The sequence below is a fragment of the Anomaloglossus baeobatrachus genome, chromosome 5 (genome assembly GCF_048569485.1).
Source record: "Anomaloglossus baeobatrachus isolate aAnoBae1 chromosome 5, aAnoBae1.hap1, whole genome shotgun sequence".
In the NCBI taxonomy this organism is placed as follows: domain Eukaryota; kingdom Metazoa; phylum Chordata; class Amphibia; order Anura; family Aromobatidae; genus Anomaloglossus; species Anomaloglossus baeobatrachus.
Window position 1 is genome coordinate 503,059,141 of NC_134357.1, and position 17,941 is coordinate 503,077,081.

At 48.3% G+C, this 17,941-nt stretch overlaps 2 protein-coding genes across 2 annotated transcripts in view; both read right to left on the reverse strand.

The window, feature by feature from the left end:
* The window catches only part of LOC142311947 (gastrula zinc finger protein XlCGF66.1-like), a 36,796-nt gene extending 28,438 nt beyond the window's left edge, over positions 1-8,358 (reverse strand). The window contains exons 1-5 of the mRNA XM_075350817.1: positions 8,310-8,358; positions 3,804-3,948; positions 3,495-3,674; positions 3,289-3,412; positions 3,108-3,205 (exon numbers count right to left, since the gene is read on the reverse strand). Of these exons, the coding sequence (XP_075206932.1) occupies positions 3,108-3,205; positions 3,289-3,412; positions 3,495-3,674; positions 3,804-3,881 (480 nt within the window). The 5' untranslated portion in view covers positions 3,882-3,948; positions 8,310-8,358. The remainder of the gene's footprint in view (positions 1-3,107; positions 3,206-3,288; positions 3,413-3,494; positions 3,675-3,803; positions 3,949-8,309) is intronic.
* LOC142311956 (uncharacterized) overlaps positions 1-17,941 on the reverse strand; it is an 81,230-nt gene that overhangs the window by 29,294 nt on the left and 33,995 nt on the right. The gene's annotated exons all lie outside the window — the stretch shown is intronic.

Below are 17,941 nucleotides of genomic sequence, written 5' to 3' on the forward strand. Positions count from 1 at the left end.
TTGGGAAACCTAAACAGGTGTTTCTCCTGCTGCGCAGCCGACTCCTCTATAGGTGGAGTTGGAGGAGAAAGATCTAGCACCTGGTTGATGGATGCTATAAGGTCATTTACTATGGCGTCCCCTTCAGGTGTATCAAGATTGAGAGCAACGTCAGGGTCAGAGCCCTGAGCTGCGACCTCCGCTTCATCCTCCAGAGAGTCCTCAAGCTGAGACCCCGAACAGCGTGATGAAGTCGGGGAAGATTCCCAGCGAGCCCGCTTAGCCGGTCTGGGACTGCGGTCCATGCCGGAGTCCTCCACGTGATACCTAGGTGCCACCCCAGGAGCACGCTGCGGCGCAGACCGAGAGGGGCCTGGGGGCGATGATCCCGCAGTGCCCGGGGCTTGTGTAAGGGCCGATCTGGACTGCAAGGCTTCTAGTATCTTAGCAGACCATTTGTCCATAGACTGAGCCATGGATTGTGAAAGCGACTCAGAGTTTCTCAGCTAACACTGCAAACTCTGTCCCTGCCACCTGGACAGGGGAAGCCGGCGGTTCTACCTGAGCCGAGGGCCCCACCAGTGCCCGAGGCTCCGGCTGAGCGAGTGCAACAGGGTCCGAGCATTGCTCACAGTGAGGGTAGGTGGAACCTGCAGGTAGCATAGCCGCACAAGAGGTACAGGTTGCAAAATAACCCTGTGTCTTGGCACCCTTGCTCCTTGTGAACGACATGCTGTTGTCTCCTAGGAGAGTGATCACTGAGGGTATATAGCCAAAAGTAAAACAATGCGGCCGAACAGAGAAAATGTATACAAATTATATATATATACATACACACACACACTTCGGCACCCTAGGGGGACCAGCACCGGGTGACCGGTGTGGCTTACCGACCGCCCAAAGCGGTGTGTGTCCACCAGATTCCCTGCCTTGGGTCTCCCAGAGCTGCAGAGCTCGTTCCAGAAGTCCTCCACCGGCAGAATGTGTTTAAAAAATGGCTGCCGGAGCTCTCAGGGGAGGAGGGAGTCGTGGGCGGCGACTAATAAAGTGCGGGAATCTGGTGCCCCACAGTGATCAGTGAGGGGGGAGGAGGATACCTAAAGTATGCTCCAGCCCTCACTGTCGACTCAGGGCGACCGTCCCGCCCTTACCCCTGACTGGCAGGCCCGGGGGCGGGAGTTATGGTACTAGGCCGCATGAAGCCGGGGACTAAAGTTAATACCGCGGCCGGCAAACAGGCGCGGTCGGCGCGGTAGTCCCGGTCGTCATAAAAATACAGCAGCCGCTGCAGCGTCTGTGACAAAAGCGCTCCATGCACCGTCCCCAAGGGGACACAGAGTACCTTTAGATGCAGGGCCCTGTCCCTGATGATACCAAGTCTCCTGTCCGTCAGATTCCCACAGGGGCTGCGGAGGGAGCCCGGTCCCAGTGAATGGATGACCGGTTAGGATCCCACTTCTCCCAGAGCCTCTAAGGGATGGGGAAGGAAAACGGCATGTGGCTCCAGCCTTTGTAACCGCAATGGGTACCTCAACCTTAGCAGCACCGCCGACTTAGTGGGGTGAGAAGGGAGCATGCCGGGAGCCCTGGGGCCCTCTTTTCTTCCATCCGATATAATCAGCAGCTGCTGCTGACTAAAATGGGAGCTTGAGTGAATGTGTGCCTCCTTCAACACAAAGCACAAAACTGAGGAGCCCGTGAGGCACGGGAGGGTGTATAGGCAGAGGGGAGGGGTTACACTTTTTAAAGTGTAATACTTTGTGTGGCCTCCGGAGGCAGAAGCTATACACCCAATTGTCTGGGTCTCCCAATGGAGCGACAAAGAAAGAAATTTTTGTGTTATCATTCATATTCTCTGAAAAAGGCCACGAAAGCAAAAAATCTGCTGGGGTAAGAAAACATTTGAGCACAACTGTATATTAATGGCTGGACTATACAATACATGTACTTTTTACTATTTACCTTTTGTGCATCCCCTATTTCCTCATAGATTGTAAGCCTGCTAGCATGGCTTGGTATCTGTTAAATTGTGTTACTCTGTAATGTCTCATATTGTCTGTACATTTCCCCTCTGATTTGCAAAGTGCTGCGGAATAGGTTATAAAGATTATTATTTATTAGTATTATTATATGGGATATTTTCACGTTTAGCTGAAATTGTATAACAAATTATGGGGCCTTTTTTTTTATCTTTTTCCTCTTTTAAAAATACAAATCTGGGGTTGTGACAGTATTTTAGTGATAAAAATGCAATAATTACCTCTTCACCATAGAATGGTGTAACATTTTTTGGCACATCTGTGGTGTCAGTACCCTCACTGCATCACTAGATGTACTCACTGAGGGGAGCAGTTTGTAAAATGTGGTCACTTATAGAGGTTTCTGATGTTCTGGCACCTCAACTCTATATTGAGCCACCGCTTCATACTGCCCCCCAGAGTATTCAAGCCATTTGGGTTTTTTTGCACAAGGTAAACAGAAATAAACATCATAGACCATAATACTTATATAAGCCCTTGTGTTCAATCGTCCATGCACAGATAGCAGAAGTACACAGGTTATACCAAGAAAAAACTTGCAAATAATCCTTGTCTACCAGCCTGAAATGTTGGTGTTGGATGTTTTTCCTTGATCACAACATTCCCAGTATAGCGTTGATACCATTACAAGGACAATCCCCACAATATTGGTGTTTTTTGTAATACTGTTACTGGCTAATACAGCACTGATGGCCTTGTTTGAAATCGCTCAGATCACTCAATCTTTTCATTTTAATGTGAACATAGTAATCACTGCTATGTTCACAAGTTCAGTATTTTACATCAGCATTTGTAAGCCAAAACCAGGAGTAGGACAATCAGAGGAAAAGTATACTACAAACATGCACTTCTGCATTTATCACCCAGTCCTGGTTTTGGCTTTCAAGTACTGAACATGGCCTAATACTGCACTCCGGGGTCAGGGATCTCACTCCATGTACGTATTGAAGTTCCAATAATGAAACGGCCAGTGTCTAGTAAATTGGCAGTTCAGTCTTGGTTCATCTACCAGTATTATACTGAACACAAGACCTTCACAGCCATCTACACATCATAGAGCAGATTTCATGACACCTTCTCTCCATCTACCTGATCATCCTGAGGAACATCGGAATTTTCTTGTTTACAGTCCTGTGGAAGAAGAGGACTGGAACATCTCTCTGGTGTTGTCCTCTCACTGGATAGAACTGGAGGAAACACATACAGGGATTGAATTTATTCTTTACATACAAATAATTATAGGCCATGTGTATTTAGTCCTGTCTATTACCTGGTGATGTGAGGGGCTGGGGAACCTCCATCATGACGTCCTTGTACAGATCTTTGTGTCCTTCTAAATACTCCCACTCCTCCATGGAGAAATAGATGGCGACATCCTGACACCTTATAGGAACCTGACACATACAATGATACCGTCATCCCCCGATCCCTTCATAGCGTTACTGTATAATGTCCCAGCATTCCCAGCAGTGTCACCTCTCCAGTCAGCAGCTCAATCATCTTGTAGGTGAGATCTAGGATCTTCTGGTCATTGATGTCCTCATGTATCAGGGGATAAGGTGGAGACCCCGTGATTGGGCTCAGGGGTCTTCCCCATCCCTCAGACACAGGGTCCTGACAGCGATCACTAGAGGTCTTCTTCACTACTGTATAATCCTGGTTATGGAGAGACACATTAATAAATCTCACTACAGACATTTCCAGAGTCCTCACCTCTCCAGTTCTGTCCATCTGTCATTCCCATAGATAAGAATGATGTAATGTGACGTCATCAGAATCTCTCACCTCTCCAGTAAGCCGGAAGAGGATCTCTAGGGTGAGGTGTAATATCCTCTCCGCCATCTTGTCCCTGTCCTTATCCATCTTTGACCGGTCAATCAGGAGAAATCTCTTCTATAGAAGATCTGAGAGGATCCGATATTGTAGAGACCTGAATGGGGAGAAGATGATAATGTAACATCATAAGGCAGAGGTGTATCTAGGCTTTCCGGCACCTGGGGCAAGAATTCTGTTTGGCGTTCACGCCGCCCGCGGTTTGGGTAGTTGTCATGTGACCGCTCATGATTTGCACACTTAGTCATGTGCAGACAGGCAGCTTTTCCTAACTTTCTCAATGTTTAATGAAAAACAGAGAAGTGGAAAGAGACGGTAATTATCACATGACTAAATATGAAAATTGCACATGTGGAGTGGCCATGTGATGACTACTGGAACCAGAATGCAGAGCTGAATCCTGACAGGGAGTATATTACATGCTGTTTGGATTGGGCTACAGTGCTTAATTTTATAATTAATGGGGTTGTCCATGTTTATGATGACAGTCTGCAGTAGAACCAATGGGATGAAACGGATGGGGAGGGGACACAGATTAGATATTAGATTAAACTTTTTATCAGTGAGGGTGATCAACGAGTGATCAGGCTGCCACGAGAAGTTGTGAGTTCTCCTTCAATGGAAGTCTTTGAAAAGAGGTTGGATGGACATCTGTCTGGGATGATTTGGTGAATCCTGTTTTGAGCAGGGGGTTGGACTAGATGACCCAGGAGGTCCCTTCCAAGACTTATATTCTATGACTCTAGATGATTGCAGAATTCTGAGTTCTCACAATGCAGGCTCTGCACACTTTTAGTATTCTCCCATGCCAGAGGCAAGAGTGGACGGTAATGTGAACACAAGTATGTCGGGTACTGCGCCTCAATGATTTGAATAGGAGTGGATGTGGAGTACCTGGCCGCAACTACTATCAGAAGACAGAGCAGAGCCGGAATTGAGCACTCCGGCCACCTGCTGCTGCTGCCAGTACCTGAACAGCCGAATGGCTGGGGGGCTGGACCCAGTCCGATCCAACATTGATGACCTATCCTAAGCAATGTTAAAGTAGTGGACAACCTCTTTAATATAGCCATGTATCACATAATCTTACAAGTTATGAATTGTTACTTGTTTACAAGATCAGAACTAATAACAGCACAGGTATACAATAACTGGAACCATCAGAGGTACAGAAATACATAATTAGAACCCCCAGCAGCACAGAAATACATCACCAGAACCACCATCAGTATATGTTACATCAATTGTAATGTCAGGTCAGACCCATATACATTTGTATTGTATGGACCTACAACTTTCAATACAATACAATACTTATCAATGGTAAAGAGATACTGGGAGTTGTTATCAGTCATCATCAGACAGCTGACATACAGGAACAACAGTACTGTTAAGAATTAGTCAGTATCACAAATAATCAATTACATTCAGGTACCTTATAGAGGACACTGTCTTTGATCCAAGTCATCTCTTCCTTTTCTTCATCTTGTCCAGACACTGTGATGACTTTTCACACCCACAGTTCGTCTCTGCAGACTTCCATCTACTCTGGTTTTCTGCAACACGTTCTGGAACAATACCCTTAAAAATAGCAGAATGATTATAATACTCCTATATAAAAATATCTGCCCTACGTTGTGCCCCTGAATAAATAATTGCCACTCACTGTGTTCTCTGCACAAAATATGACCCACACACTGTCCCTCTAATGGTACATGCCCTCCACAGTGCCTTCTCCTTTCCATACTAAGCCCCCTCTTCACACTGTCCTTTACACTGTGTCCCCACTATACTGCCCAGTCTTTATACTGTGTGCCCTCATCACACACCCCTCCTCACTATGGCCTCACAGTATCCACCCATGCTGCCCCCTCTCCATACCCCCCACTACCCAGTCTATTTTGCACCCCCTCACATTTATTTCATCCCATACTGTCTCCTCATTACATCTGCACTCATTCCCCCTCACTCTTCATACTGTGTCTTCATACATTCCTTCCTTGCTCCCCATTCTGCCCACTAGTTCCCCATACCATGTATTTAAAATTCCCCTTGCTCACATATAGTCCTGAAATTCCCCATGCTGTGTCCTAAAAATTTTCTGTTCCCCATTTGCTCCCCCATACTATGTACCCACACAGTATATATGGCTACTGTATAGCCATATATACTTCCCCCACCATTTCTGCCCATACTGTGTGGCCATATATACATCGCCCTTCCCCTCCTGTATCCATATATACATCCCTCTTCCTCACCCTTTCTCCCCATACTGTGTCACCATATATACTTTCCTCTCCGCCCCATATTGTGTGGCCATATATACTTTCCCCTCACCACATATACTATGTGGCCATATATATTTTCCCCCTCCCCACCCATACTGTGTGGCCAATACTGTATATTTTCCCCTCCCCACTCATACCGTGTGGCCATATGTACTTTCGCCTCCCCACTCTGTCTCCCCATACTGTGTGGCTATATATACATTCCCCTCCCCACACTGTGTGGGCATATATACATTTCCCCTCCCAATACTGTGTGCATATATATATATCCCCCTCCTCACCCATACTGTGGCCACATATACAGTCCTCCCTTCTCCTCCCCCCTATACTGTAGCTGCATATACACTACTCCCCTTCCCCCGATATTGTATTTGTACATACTTTCTACATCACCCTCTGTTGTTCCTCTTCGGTATCTTCAGCTCACAGTGGAGCACTCACCACCAATGCTGTTTGCCGCCTCTGCGGCACAGAGTGACGTCAGCAGCGTGATCAGCTGACCTGATCACTCTGCTGGTGTTGCCCTGACCCGAAAGTGCCAACAGTTCGGGTTCAATTGTACTCGCAACTGAAAGACACAAATACAATCGATCATAGGGAGCCGCACTTTCTCTGAATCCGACTATCAGCTCGACAGCCGGACTCTGAGAGTAGTGTCGCGGGCGGAGGGGACGCGCTCGCCACGCTCGGGTCCGGGGCTTCTGCTGCTCGGTGGCTCGAGCAGTGGGCCGGACCCGGGGACTCGAGCAGCGCTCCTCACCCGTGAGTGAAAAGGGATGATTGGTTTGGGGAGATAGTTCGGGACGCCACCCACGGGACGAGGTGATGATGGCACCACCGCTGCTGATGACGGGGATCCCGGGAGAGATGGTAGGGAGCAGCTAGGATGTTGTCCCCTCCGTGGGTAGGGGTCAGTGCTCCCGGGGCCCGGTGGTGTAACAGGGAGGCTGGATGGCCGGGGTGCAGGGACAGCGCGGCGCGGTGCCGGACGGCACTGAGTCTCTGGTAAACCAAACGGCCGGATGGACGGGACCCGAAGCCGGCTGCAGTGTTGTTGTGCTCTCCCCAGACGGCTGATGGTGGCTGTCTTTCCCTGCACCTGTGTAAGCTGTGTTGACTCCGATGGTTTCCCAACGGTAGTCCGCTCCCCGGCGTATAGGTGCCGTAAGAGACCTTTTGCCCGCAGGCGCTGGCCCTTGGATCTCTAGCCTGTGGCGGTGGCTGTATATCCTCACGGTGTGGACTTTTGCCTTCTGTCGGGACTTGGTTGTTGGGGAACCCCTGGGGTTCCGGTCACACTCGGATTTGACTATTGTCGGCGGCTCCAAGCCTGGTCGGGGTCCGATGGCCCTGCCTGTGTGCTTAACTTCACTCCGCTCCCCAGTTCGGTACCGGTGGGCCACCGCCCAGCCCCTGTCCTACGGTTCTGCAGAGATCCGCTAACTCCTGCAGACGGCCACCACCGTCTGCCAACCTTGCTGTCAGTGCCTGGGCTCCAACCCAGACACTTGCAGTTTGTGTCCTCTCTCTTTCACCTCCTAAACTGAACTACTGCTTTTCCTGCCTACAGGCCTGTGAACTCCTCGGTGGGTGGGGCCAACTGCCTGGCTCCGCCCCACCTGGTGTGGACATCAGCCCCTGGAGGGAGGCAACAAGGGTTTTTGTCTGACTGTTGTAACTGCCTAGGGTGGGGGGGTGTGTGTTGTTATGTCTGTGACTACCAGGCTAGTCCAGGGCGTCACAGTAGCCAACTTCTACCATGGGGGTGGCAAAACGCAGCCGCCAGGGAAACCCTCAGACAGAGCGCTCCATCAGGCAGGCCGACTGCGCCCCCTGACTGCTGCGCCCAGGACACATGCCCCCCCCAGATATCCCTCTGCATAAAGATCCCATGTAAGGAATCTCTGGAGCTGTTACCGGCTTCACATGATCACTACATCCAGTCCTGGCCCCGTCCTGCCCCCGGTATAACACACAATCCAACTATAGTCACACACAGAGATTTGTCACAGAATATCAACAATCCAGCAACAAAGACACAGAAAACCTAAGAGGAAAATGTAAAATATATTATTATGTCTATTGGAAAGAAACAGCTAAAAAAACACCTAAATATCGTCATAAAGGGGTTAATGCCCCCTGCGCTCAGTAATGGGGAATCTGCACATACCTCCTCCTGCAGAGCCGCACACTGGATATATGGCTGCTCTGTGCTTCCAGGACCTGTGATGATGTCACATGGAGGGGAGGAGTCAGGGGTCACATGGTCAGTTCCTCAGTGTGTGCAGGACTCTGCTGTGCTGGATGAGGTGAAGTTTATGTGTGGGGTCAGGAGGGATTTAGGCCTCCTTCACACGTCCGTGTTTCTGGTATGTATGTATGTATGTATGTATGTATGTATGTATGTATGATGTCTGTTTTCACACGTACCGGAGACACTGACACACGTAGACCCATTAAAATCAATGGGTTTCCGCTCAAGCGCGTGTTTTGCCATGGACCGTGTGTCCATGTGACGCATACGTGTGTCTGTGTGCTGCACACATAGACATGTCCATATTTCCACCAGCAGCACAGGTCTCACACATACCACACACTGATGTGATCCGTGTGACACGCATTGGAGAAAACACGTGTCTGTGAAATAAAATGAATTTCTATACTCACCTCCTCCAGCAGTGCTGTCTCTGCCGCTGCTGTCACTTGCTTCCGACCGCCGCACATTATGCTCATCGCATATGTGTGCCGCCTCCGTGCCAGCAGCCGGCGCTGCTCAGATCCGGGGCCTACAATATGGCTCGAGGGGTTCCCCGGACCCGGGGGTCGCGCAGACACTCAGAATAAAAGGGGGACGTATTTGTACGGGGTTGATTGTAGAATGTGTGTGACGCTGCTGTTGTGGGATACCCGGGGGAGATGTAATGGCAGCCGGATGTTAACCCCTCCGTGGGTAGGGATGGTTGCCCCAGGGCCCAGTGTCTCTGTGCAGGGTATGACGACGGCAGGGGCCTGCACACCCAGATGGACCAGGGGATAGTTGGTTACTCACAATTGAATGAATCACACGAGTGTTTTGGTAAATCAAGGTGCTGGTGGCCGGCCGCCGCGGCCAGTTGTACTCTGGTCCCCCACCCGGGCTGGTGGTCGCTGTCCTTTCCTCTGCACTGTTTTGTGTATTGTGGGCCGCCTGGTTTGGAACTCAGGAGTCCGCTCCCGGCTTTTTGTGTGCCTAAGGAGCCGTGCCCGCTGACGCTGACCCGTGGGATCTATGGGCTTTGGCGGTTGCCCTATCCCTCTCTGTGGGTGGTTGTCTGCTTTTGGGACTTTGGTTGGGACAGGACCTGTAATCCTGCCCTCAATTGGTTAATTAGCTAGGCCGCTGGTTTCGGTCCTGGCTTCAGGGCCCGAGTACCCCCTCTGTGCACGGTTTCCGGTCGGGTCTCCGGTGTCGGTACCGGTGGGCTCCAACCCTTCTTCGGTCCTCCTCAGATCTGCCGAGCCGTCTTCCGGTCTCCTGCTGATGGAGACCACCGCCACCTAGCCAAGGTACTAGGGCTCCGATTCTGGCACCGTTCAACTTGAACTTCCTCTGCTGGAGCTACACCTAGCTCCAGCCCACACTCCTCTCCACTTGAACTACATACTAGACTCAACTAAACTCAATTGTTTGTTTTCCCGCCCCGGGCTGTCCACTGGTGTGCCTGTCTTGCCCTAAGGGGGGGGTGACTAGGGTTTCAGGTCGGCTGTGTGTAACCTAGGTGAGGGAAGGTGTTATGCGGGGGCCTATGTGTGACTCCCTGGTTTTGCCAGGGTGTCACATATGCACAACACAGAGGACCGGAAGAACAGCAGCAGGTAGTCAGCAGGGCCGGAGACCGTAGATCAGCACCACGGACAGCAATGACAGGGACAGGTGAGCAGAAATTTCCTGTTCTCCATGTGTTATCATGGATAGCACACGGAGAACACACATGTGCCAAAATCACAGCACACGGAGGGCCATACGCACCTTTTACACGTCCGTGCAAAACGTGCGTGATTTTCATGGACGTGTGAAAGAGGCCTTACAGTGTGGCTGTAGCAGAGCCATGTGTGTATGATGTGTATGGAGCAGAGCTGTGTGTATACGGAGCAGGGCTGTGTGTATGATGTGTATGTAGCAGAGCCACGTGTGTACGATGTGTATGTAGCAGAGCCACGTGTGTACGACGTGTATGTAGCAGAGCCACGTGTGTACGACGTGTATGTAGGAGAGCCACGTGTGTACGACGTGTATGTAGGACAGCCGTGTGTGTACCATGTGTATATAGCAAAGCCGTGTGTGTATGATGTGTATGTAGCAGAGCTGCGTGTGTATAATGTGTATGTAGCAAAGCCGCGTGTGTATGATGTGTATGTATTGGAGCTGTGTGTGTACGATGTGTTTGTAGCAAAGCCGCGTGTGTATGATGTGTATGTAGCAGAGCCTTGTCTCTATCATTTATGTTCTGTTGTTATATATGGTGTGATATAAGCATTATCTTATCTGGTGATTATTCTCCATACATTATGTTGTACATCTTTAGGCCCATTTCACACGTCAGTGAAAAACACTGACGTTCTTCACTGACGTGTAAAACACGCACATGTCCCTCCGCGTTCCGTGATTCACGGCACACGTGTGTTGTCCATGTGCAATCCGTGATTGCAAATAGACATTACTCACCTGCCTTCGCTCCTGCTGTCCATGGTGCTGAACTCCTCGGCTCTGTAGCGTCGGCCCACGGCTCTCTGCATCTACTTCCGGGTCGGCTGTTCCTGCTTTCATGAATATTCATGAGCCGGGTAGGAGCTACAGAGAGCGGAGGCTGCACAGCGAGTCGCTGGACAGGTGAGTTGAAAATGTTTATTATTTTATATGTCAGTGTTTTTCTGGTACGTGTTTCACGGATCACACCATAGTGTGGTCCGTGGGTCATCAGTGATGCCAGAAAAAAACGGACTTGTCTCCGTGCAGAGTCACGGACACGTGTGTACGCTGCACGGAGACACGTTCAGTGAAAAATCACTGATGTGTGAGCAGACCCATTGATTATAATGGGTCTGCGTATGTCAGTGATTCTGGTACGTATAAAAAAAAGCACAAACGTACCAGAATCACTGACGTCTGAAACGGGCCTTACTCTGTTTTTGGCTATGTACCCACGATCCAGAGACATTGAGTTCTGGACGCAGCTTGTCTTCTCATTTTCTGGGTCTGGTTTTCCCTCCATATTTCTGGTTTCCTCTCAAGGGGATTTTTTCTGCTGCCCATAAGAATTGGTTATTGGAGCCCAATTGTGAATACAGCTCTGGATACATAGACTCCGATTCATCATTTGCATTTTGTTTCTTTGTTATTTTATTATATTTGTTGAATTTTTTTTTTTGCGCCAAATTCTTCATGAACAATTTGTGCCATTTTGATTTTTGGTGCAAAATAACAAATGCTCCTTGTTTTTTTTAACCTTGTTTTGTGACTTTTTGGCTCAAAAAGTCATGTTGCACTAAAACGTCACATAAATTCCAGATGTACAGGTAAACTCCGTGAACTCACCTCTGAAGAACTCAATTAACTCACCTCAGGAGACCTCATTGAACGCAATGTGTTGGTTTTTTTTAATCAGATACATTTTTATTGCATTTTAACCATCACATTACAAACATAGAAAAACATTGTGCAAGGAATAACCTCACACAAACATCCCAACCCCCCCACCCCCTGACCCTTGACAGTCTCACCGACTTACACCTTCCAGCTCTCCTTTTCTACATGAGCCAGTCTTCTTATATATCAGCTTCCATCAACTCTCCTGTAGATCTTATAACCCAAACAACCCGTCTTTCAGTAGTTCAAATGACACTAATCTCGGGAAGTCTAGCCACTTACTCCATATCTTTTCATATTATATCCTTCTACCCCTCTTAAGATAAATATTTTTTTCCATAAGTAAAATTCAATTTTTTTTCTGAACAAATTCCTTAAGGGTCGGTGCCTTTTTTGACAGCCAAAACGAGGCAATCAGTTTCCTAGCCACATATAGCAAGCATGCAACTGCTAGTCTCTCATGTTCTTCCGCCCCCACTTCATCCACGTAGCCCAGCATACACACCAAAGGATTCCTGGGTAGCACTACTTGCATCACGGATTGGATCAAGTTTAATACTATGATCCAAAACTCCTGTAGGCACGGTCACTCCCACAGCATGTGTACCATCCCTGCTTCTTCAACCGTGCACTTTGGGCATTTGGAGTCCACCCTCACTCCCGCTTTATACATCCACACAGGTTTTATAAACACTATACTTGACATATATGTGTTGAGCCTCTTTGTCTCACTCAGAGACACCTTAGTTACATCCTGCAGAATGTCCTCCCCAATCTCCCCCAAATCCTCTACCCACTTCGCATAGGCCCCAATTGGATGCATCCCACGAAACATGGACAAGAACCCCCCCATATACCATTGATATACAGCCTGCAGTACTCTTCTGCATTTCTATTATATTAATTACACTGTTTCGTTGTATGACAATCGACATTGTTCTATTTTGGGACTCTAATGCATGGCGCAGCTGCAGGAACTTGTAGAACATACTGTGTCCCAGTGGGTAATCTTTTAGCAATTCCTCAAAAGTTTTGAACACGTTTCTTTCCACCACTTGGGAGAGGTACCAGATTCCGATTCTCCTCCACTGCGTAAATTCCTTAAGGGATAGAAATTTAGAAACATTGGGATTGTCCCATATAGGAGCATATTTAGTAAAACCCGCAACCTGCCTCACCTGCTTAATCTTGCCCCACACTCTATCAATCAGCCGTACGGTAGTGTATTGTACAGAGGACAAACTAAACTTTACCGCCTCAAGACTGGCCAACAGGGGACTATTTCCGACCACATATTGTAGAATCCTCCCCGCTGAGGTCTCTACGCCCACCGTTCACCTCACCATGTGTTGACTCTGGACTGCTAAGTAGTAGAGCCAAGGATTGGGTAAAGCCAACCCTCCTTCATCCTTTGGTCTCTGTAGAGATTCTAACTTTATCTGTGGGCGTTTCTTTCCCAAAATTAAGTCCCAAAAGATAGAGTTTATTTTATAGAACCAGTTTTGTGGCAGCCTTATCGGGGCGTTTTGGAGCACATATAACAGTTGGGGCATTAGTATCATTTTGATTAAGTTGACTCTCCACACCACCGTGAGATATAATTTTGACCAGGCCAGAGTGTTCTCCTTGAACTTAAGTAGGAGAGGGGCAAGATTAAGGCGGTCATAGTCCATCAGCTTGGTTGAGATCATTATTCCCAAGTACTTGAACTTAGAGACCATCTGCATTGGGGATCCTGCCACGACCATATTAGAGGGTGCTTCATCCAGTGGCATCATAACTGACTTGTCCCAGTTTATAGTGAGTCCTGATATTCTTCAAAAGCTAGAGATGACTCGCATTACATTTTCCAAAGACCCCCTTGCATCTCCCAAAAACAATAAAAGGTCGTCCGCATACAGGGCCACTTTCTCTTCCAAACTCCCATATCGATACCCCACTATATCCGTGTCCCTCCGTATCACTGCCGCCAGTGGCGATGGCAAACAGTAAGGAGGACAAAGGGTACCCTTGCCTCGTACCCCGATAGAGAGAGAATCTGTCCGACATACTTCCATTCACCCTAATTCTAGTTTTGGGAGCAGAGTATAGTAATTGTACCCAAAGAATATATATGTCCCCAAAGTCCATCTGCCACATTGTGGCCCATAATTATTCCCACTCCACGCTGTCATAAGCCTTGGCAGCATCCAATGAGAGGATCACCCGCTGCCCCCTATATCTGCATATTTAAATATACTTTCCTAAGGTTGGTCGGCGTAGATTTGTTGGTCATAAACCCCACCTGGTCCGGGTGTATTAAAGTATGACCTTGGTGAGCCTATTTGCAAGTATTTTAGCAAGAAGCTTTACATCCACCATTAGTAGAGATATCGGTCTATATGATGCTAGTAAACTGGGGTCCTTACCCTCTTTAGGGAGTACCACAATTATTGCCTCCTGCATGGACAGTAACAGCTCTCCCCTCTCCAGACAGGAATTATAGATCTGAAGCAGCACAGGCAGCAAGACCTCCCTATACTGCTTATAGACCAGCAGGAAATCCGTCCATCCCGCCACCTTATCATTCGCCATGTCACTCAGAGTTAGGTTTTGTTCCTCTAAATCAAAGAGGTTCGTCCAGCAACTCAATAGATTCCCCTGAGAGGACTGGTATTTGGGCTCTATTCAAGAATCCATCCACCTCCCCCACCTCCGGATGCACCATAGCAGAATATAAGTCAGAATAGAATGTCACCAGCACTTTCAAAATATCGGGAGTATCTGTAACCACTGCCCCATCCAACGACTGCAAGTGTGCAATGTATGCCGATTCTCTCTGTGCTGCAGCTATCACCAAAAAATAAATGACCAACCTGCTCCCCATATTCAAAGGACTACATGGTTTGGAACATTTTCTTTCTCTCCGCCGCTTGTATAGTCAAATTGGTGGTCATTTTTTGAGCCGCCTTCATCCTATCATGTGCCGTCGGTATTGGGTCCAGTATCCGAGCATTCTCCACCTCCCCCAATTCCTGGAATGCAAGCTGATCCTGACGCTTTGCCTCCGATTTAATCCTGGAGATACCTCTTATATATAGTCCCCTAAGATACACCTTCATAGCCTCCCAAACTATCCCAATAGACGCCGACCCTTCATTAATACTCTCGCAAACCCTCTCCAATACCTCCGTCTTCTTCCACCAACTGCAACCAAAAGGGATTATTATTATTATTATAGCGCCATTTATTCCATGGCGCTTTACAAGTGAAAGAGGGTATACGTACAACAATCATTAACAGTACAAAACAGACTGGTATAGGAGAAGAGAGGACCCTGCCCGCGAGGGCTCACAGTCTACAGGGAATGGGTGATGGTACAATAGGTGAGGACAGAGCTGGTTGTGCAGTGGTCTACTGGACTGAGGGCTATTGTAGGTTGTAGGCTTGTTGGAAGAGGTGGGTCTTGAGGTTCCTCTTGAAGCTTTCCATGGTAGGGGAGAGTCTGATGTGCTGAGGTAGAGCGTTCCAGAGTATGGGGGATGCACGGGAGAAATCTTGTACGCGATTGTGGGAAGAGGAGATAAGAGAGGAGCAGAGAAGGAGATCTTGTGAGCATCTGAGGTTGCGTGCAGGTAGGTACCGGGAGACTAGGTCACAGATGTAGGGAGGAGACAGGTTGTGCATGGCTTTGTATGTCATGGTTAATGTTTTGAACTGGAGTCGTTGGGTGATGGGAAGCCAGTGAAGGGATTGGCAGAGTGGCGAGGCTGGGGAATAGCGAGGGGAGAGGTAGATTAAGCGGGCCGCAGAGTTTAGGATAGATTGGAGGGGTGCAAGAGTGTTGGAAGGGAGGGCAGAGAGCAGGAGGTTGCAGTAGTCGAGGCGGGAGATGATGAGGGCATGCACTAATGTTTTTGCTGATTCTTGGTTGAGGAAAGCATGGATCCGGGAGATATTTTTGAGTTGTAATCGGCATGAGTTGAAGAGGGCTTGGATGTGTGGCTTGAAGGATAGAGCAGAGTCGAGGGTTACTCCAAGGCAACGAGCTTGTGAGACTGGGGAGAGTGAGCAACCATCAAGTTTGATGGAAAGGCTTGTTGGAGGAGATGAGTGAGGAGGAGGAAAGACAATGAACTCTGTTTTGTCCATGTTAAGTTTTAGGAATCGCGCAGAGAAGAAGGATGAAATAGCAGACAGACATTGTGGGATTTTGGTTAGTAGAGAGGTAATGTCAGGTCCAGAGAGGTAGATCTGTGTATCATCGTCATAGAGATGATACTGGAAGCCGTGGGACTCTATGAGCTGTCCCAGGCCGAAGGTGTAGATGGAGAACAGCAGGGGTCCAAGAACTGACCCTTGGGGGACACCGACAGATAGGGGGCGAGATGAGGAAGTGGTGTGAGAATGGGAGACGCTGAAAGTTCGGTCGGTTAGGTATGAAGAAATCCAAGATAGGGCCAAGTCTGTGATGCCCAGAGATGAGAGAATCTGTAGTAGGAGGGAATGGTCTACTGTGTCGAAGGCGGAGGACAGGTCCAGTAGGAGGAGGATAGAGTAGTGTCGCTTGGCTTTGGCGGTTAGTAGGTCATTAGTGTCTTTAGTTAGGGCAGTTTCAGTGGAATGATGCGGTCGGAAGCCAGATTATAGCTGGTCAAAGAGGGAGCAGGATGAGACAGTTCAAGATGGACATGCTGTTCTAGTAGTTTTGAGGCATAGGGGAGAAGGGATATGGGGCCATAGTTTAACACAGAGGATGGGTTAAGGGAGGGCTTTTTGAGGATGGGTGTAATAGAGGCATGTTTAAAGCATGAAGGGAATACACCAGTTGTTAGTGATAGGTTGAAGAGATGGGTTAGGGCTGGGATGAGGACTGCGGTGATGTTGGGGATGAGGTGCGATGGGAGCGGGTCCAGTGCACAGGTTGTTAGATGTGATCTTGAGAGTAGAGTGGAAAGATTGTTTTGGATTAAGGGGTACTTTGCACACTACGACATCGCAGCTGTGATGTCGGTGGGGTCAAATCGAAAGTGAAGCACATCCGACGTCGCTGTCGACATCGGAGTATGTGAATCCTTTTTGATACGATTAACGAGCGCAAAAGCGCCGTAATCGTATCATTGGTGTAGTAGACACATAGTGTCGGTCATTTTCATAATTTTGCTGCTGCGACGGTACGATGTTGTTCCTCGTTGCTGCGGCAGCACACATCGCTGTGTGAGAAGCCGCAGGAGCGAGGAACATCTGCTTACCTGCGTCACCATGGCCCACGCCGGCTATGCGGAAGGACGAAGGTGGGCGGGATGTTTACGTTCCGCTCATCTCCGCCCCTCCGCTTCTATTGGTTGCCTGTCGTGTGACGTCGCTGTGACGCCGCACGACGAGGCGGTTCGCCGGCCAGAGTGACGTCGCAGGGCAGGTAAGTGCGTGTGAAGCTGCCGTAGCGATAATGTTCACTACAGCAGCTATCACAAGATATTGCAGCTGCGACGGGGGCGGGGACTAGTGCGTTCGGCATCGCAGCAATTGGCCTGCGATGTCGTAGTGTGCAAAGTACCCCTTAGTTTCCATAAAGGCCTACCCTTATTCCGTTATTCCCCGAGATCCAGCTCAACACAGAGGAGCGAGTGGTCTAATACCGTTCTGGGGAAGTATCTGGCTCCCACCACCAATCCTTGCATTGCTTCATTACCCAAGGCCAAATCTATGGGAATGAAAAGGAGTATTCAGACACCTCATGGTGCCGAGTCCTCCACAGGTCGATTAGTGCTGTTTCCTTAACCCTCCGTCACATACAATATTGGTTCTAACGAGTTCACATACAATGTGACTGTCAGGCGTAGGCTAGAAAAATACCTATAATATCTAATGTTTGCAATTTCAGTGCTCTAAAAGTGATCAGTGACCTTCATAGGTATGTAATAAAAGAGACTACACATAATCAGGTGCAAAAAAACCCCATTTACTTAAAATAAAACTAATAACTCTGAAATACAAACATTTCAAAACTCCCGCCAAATAGTCCCCAGTTCGACTCTGTCAAAAAACTCTAAAAGAAAATTTATGGAAACAAATTTAATTTTAAGGTACCTTAAGTACTATTAAACACATATTCAATCAGAATTAGATCCTGAAGTTTCCCCAGAAAAATTACACTTGCAGAGCATGTGATGAATAAAACAATAAAATACCAACCT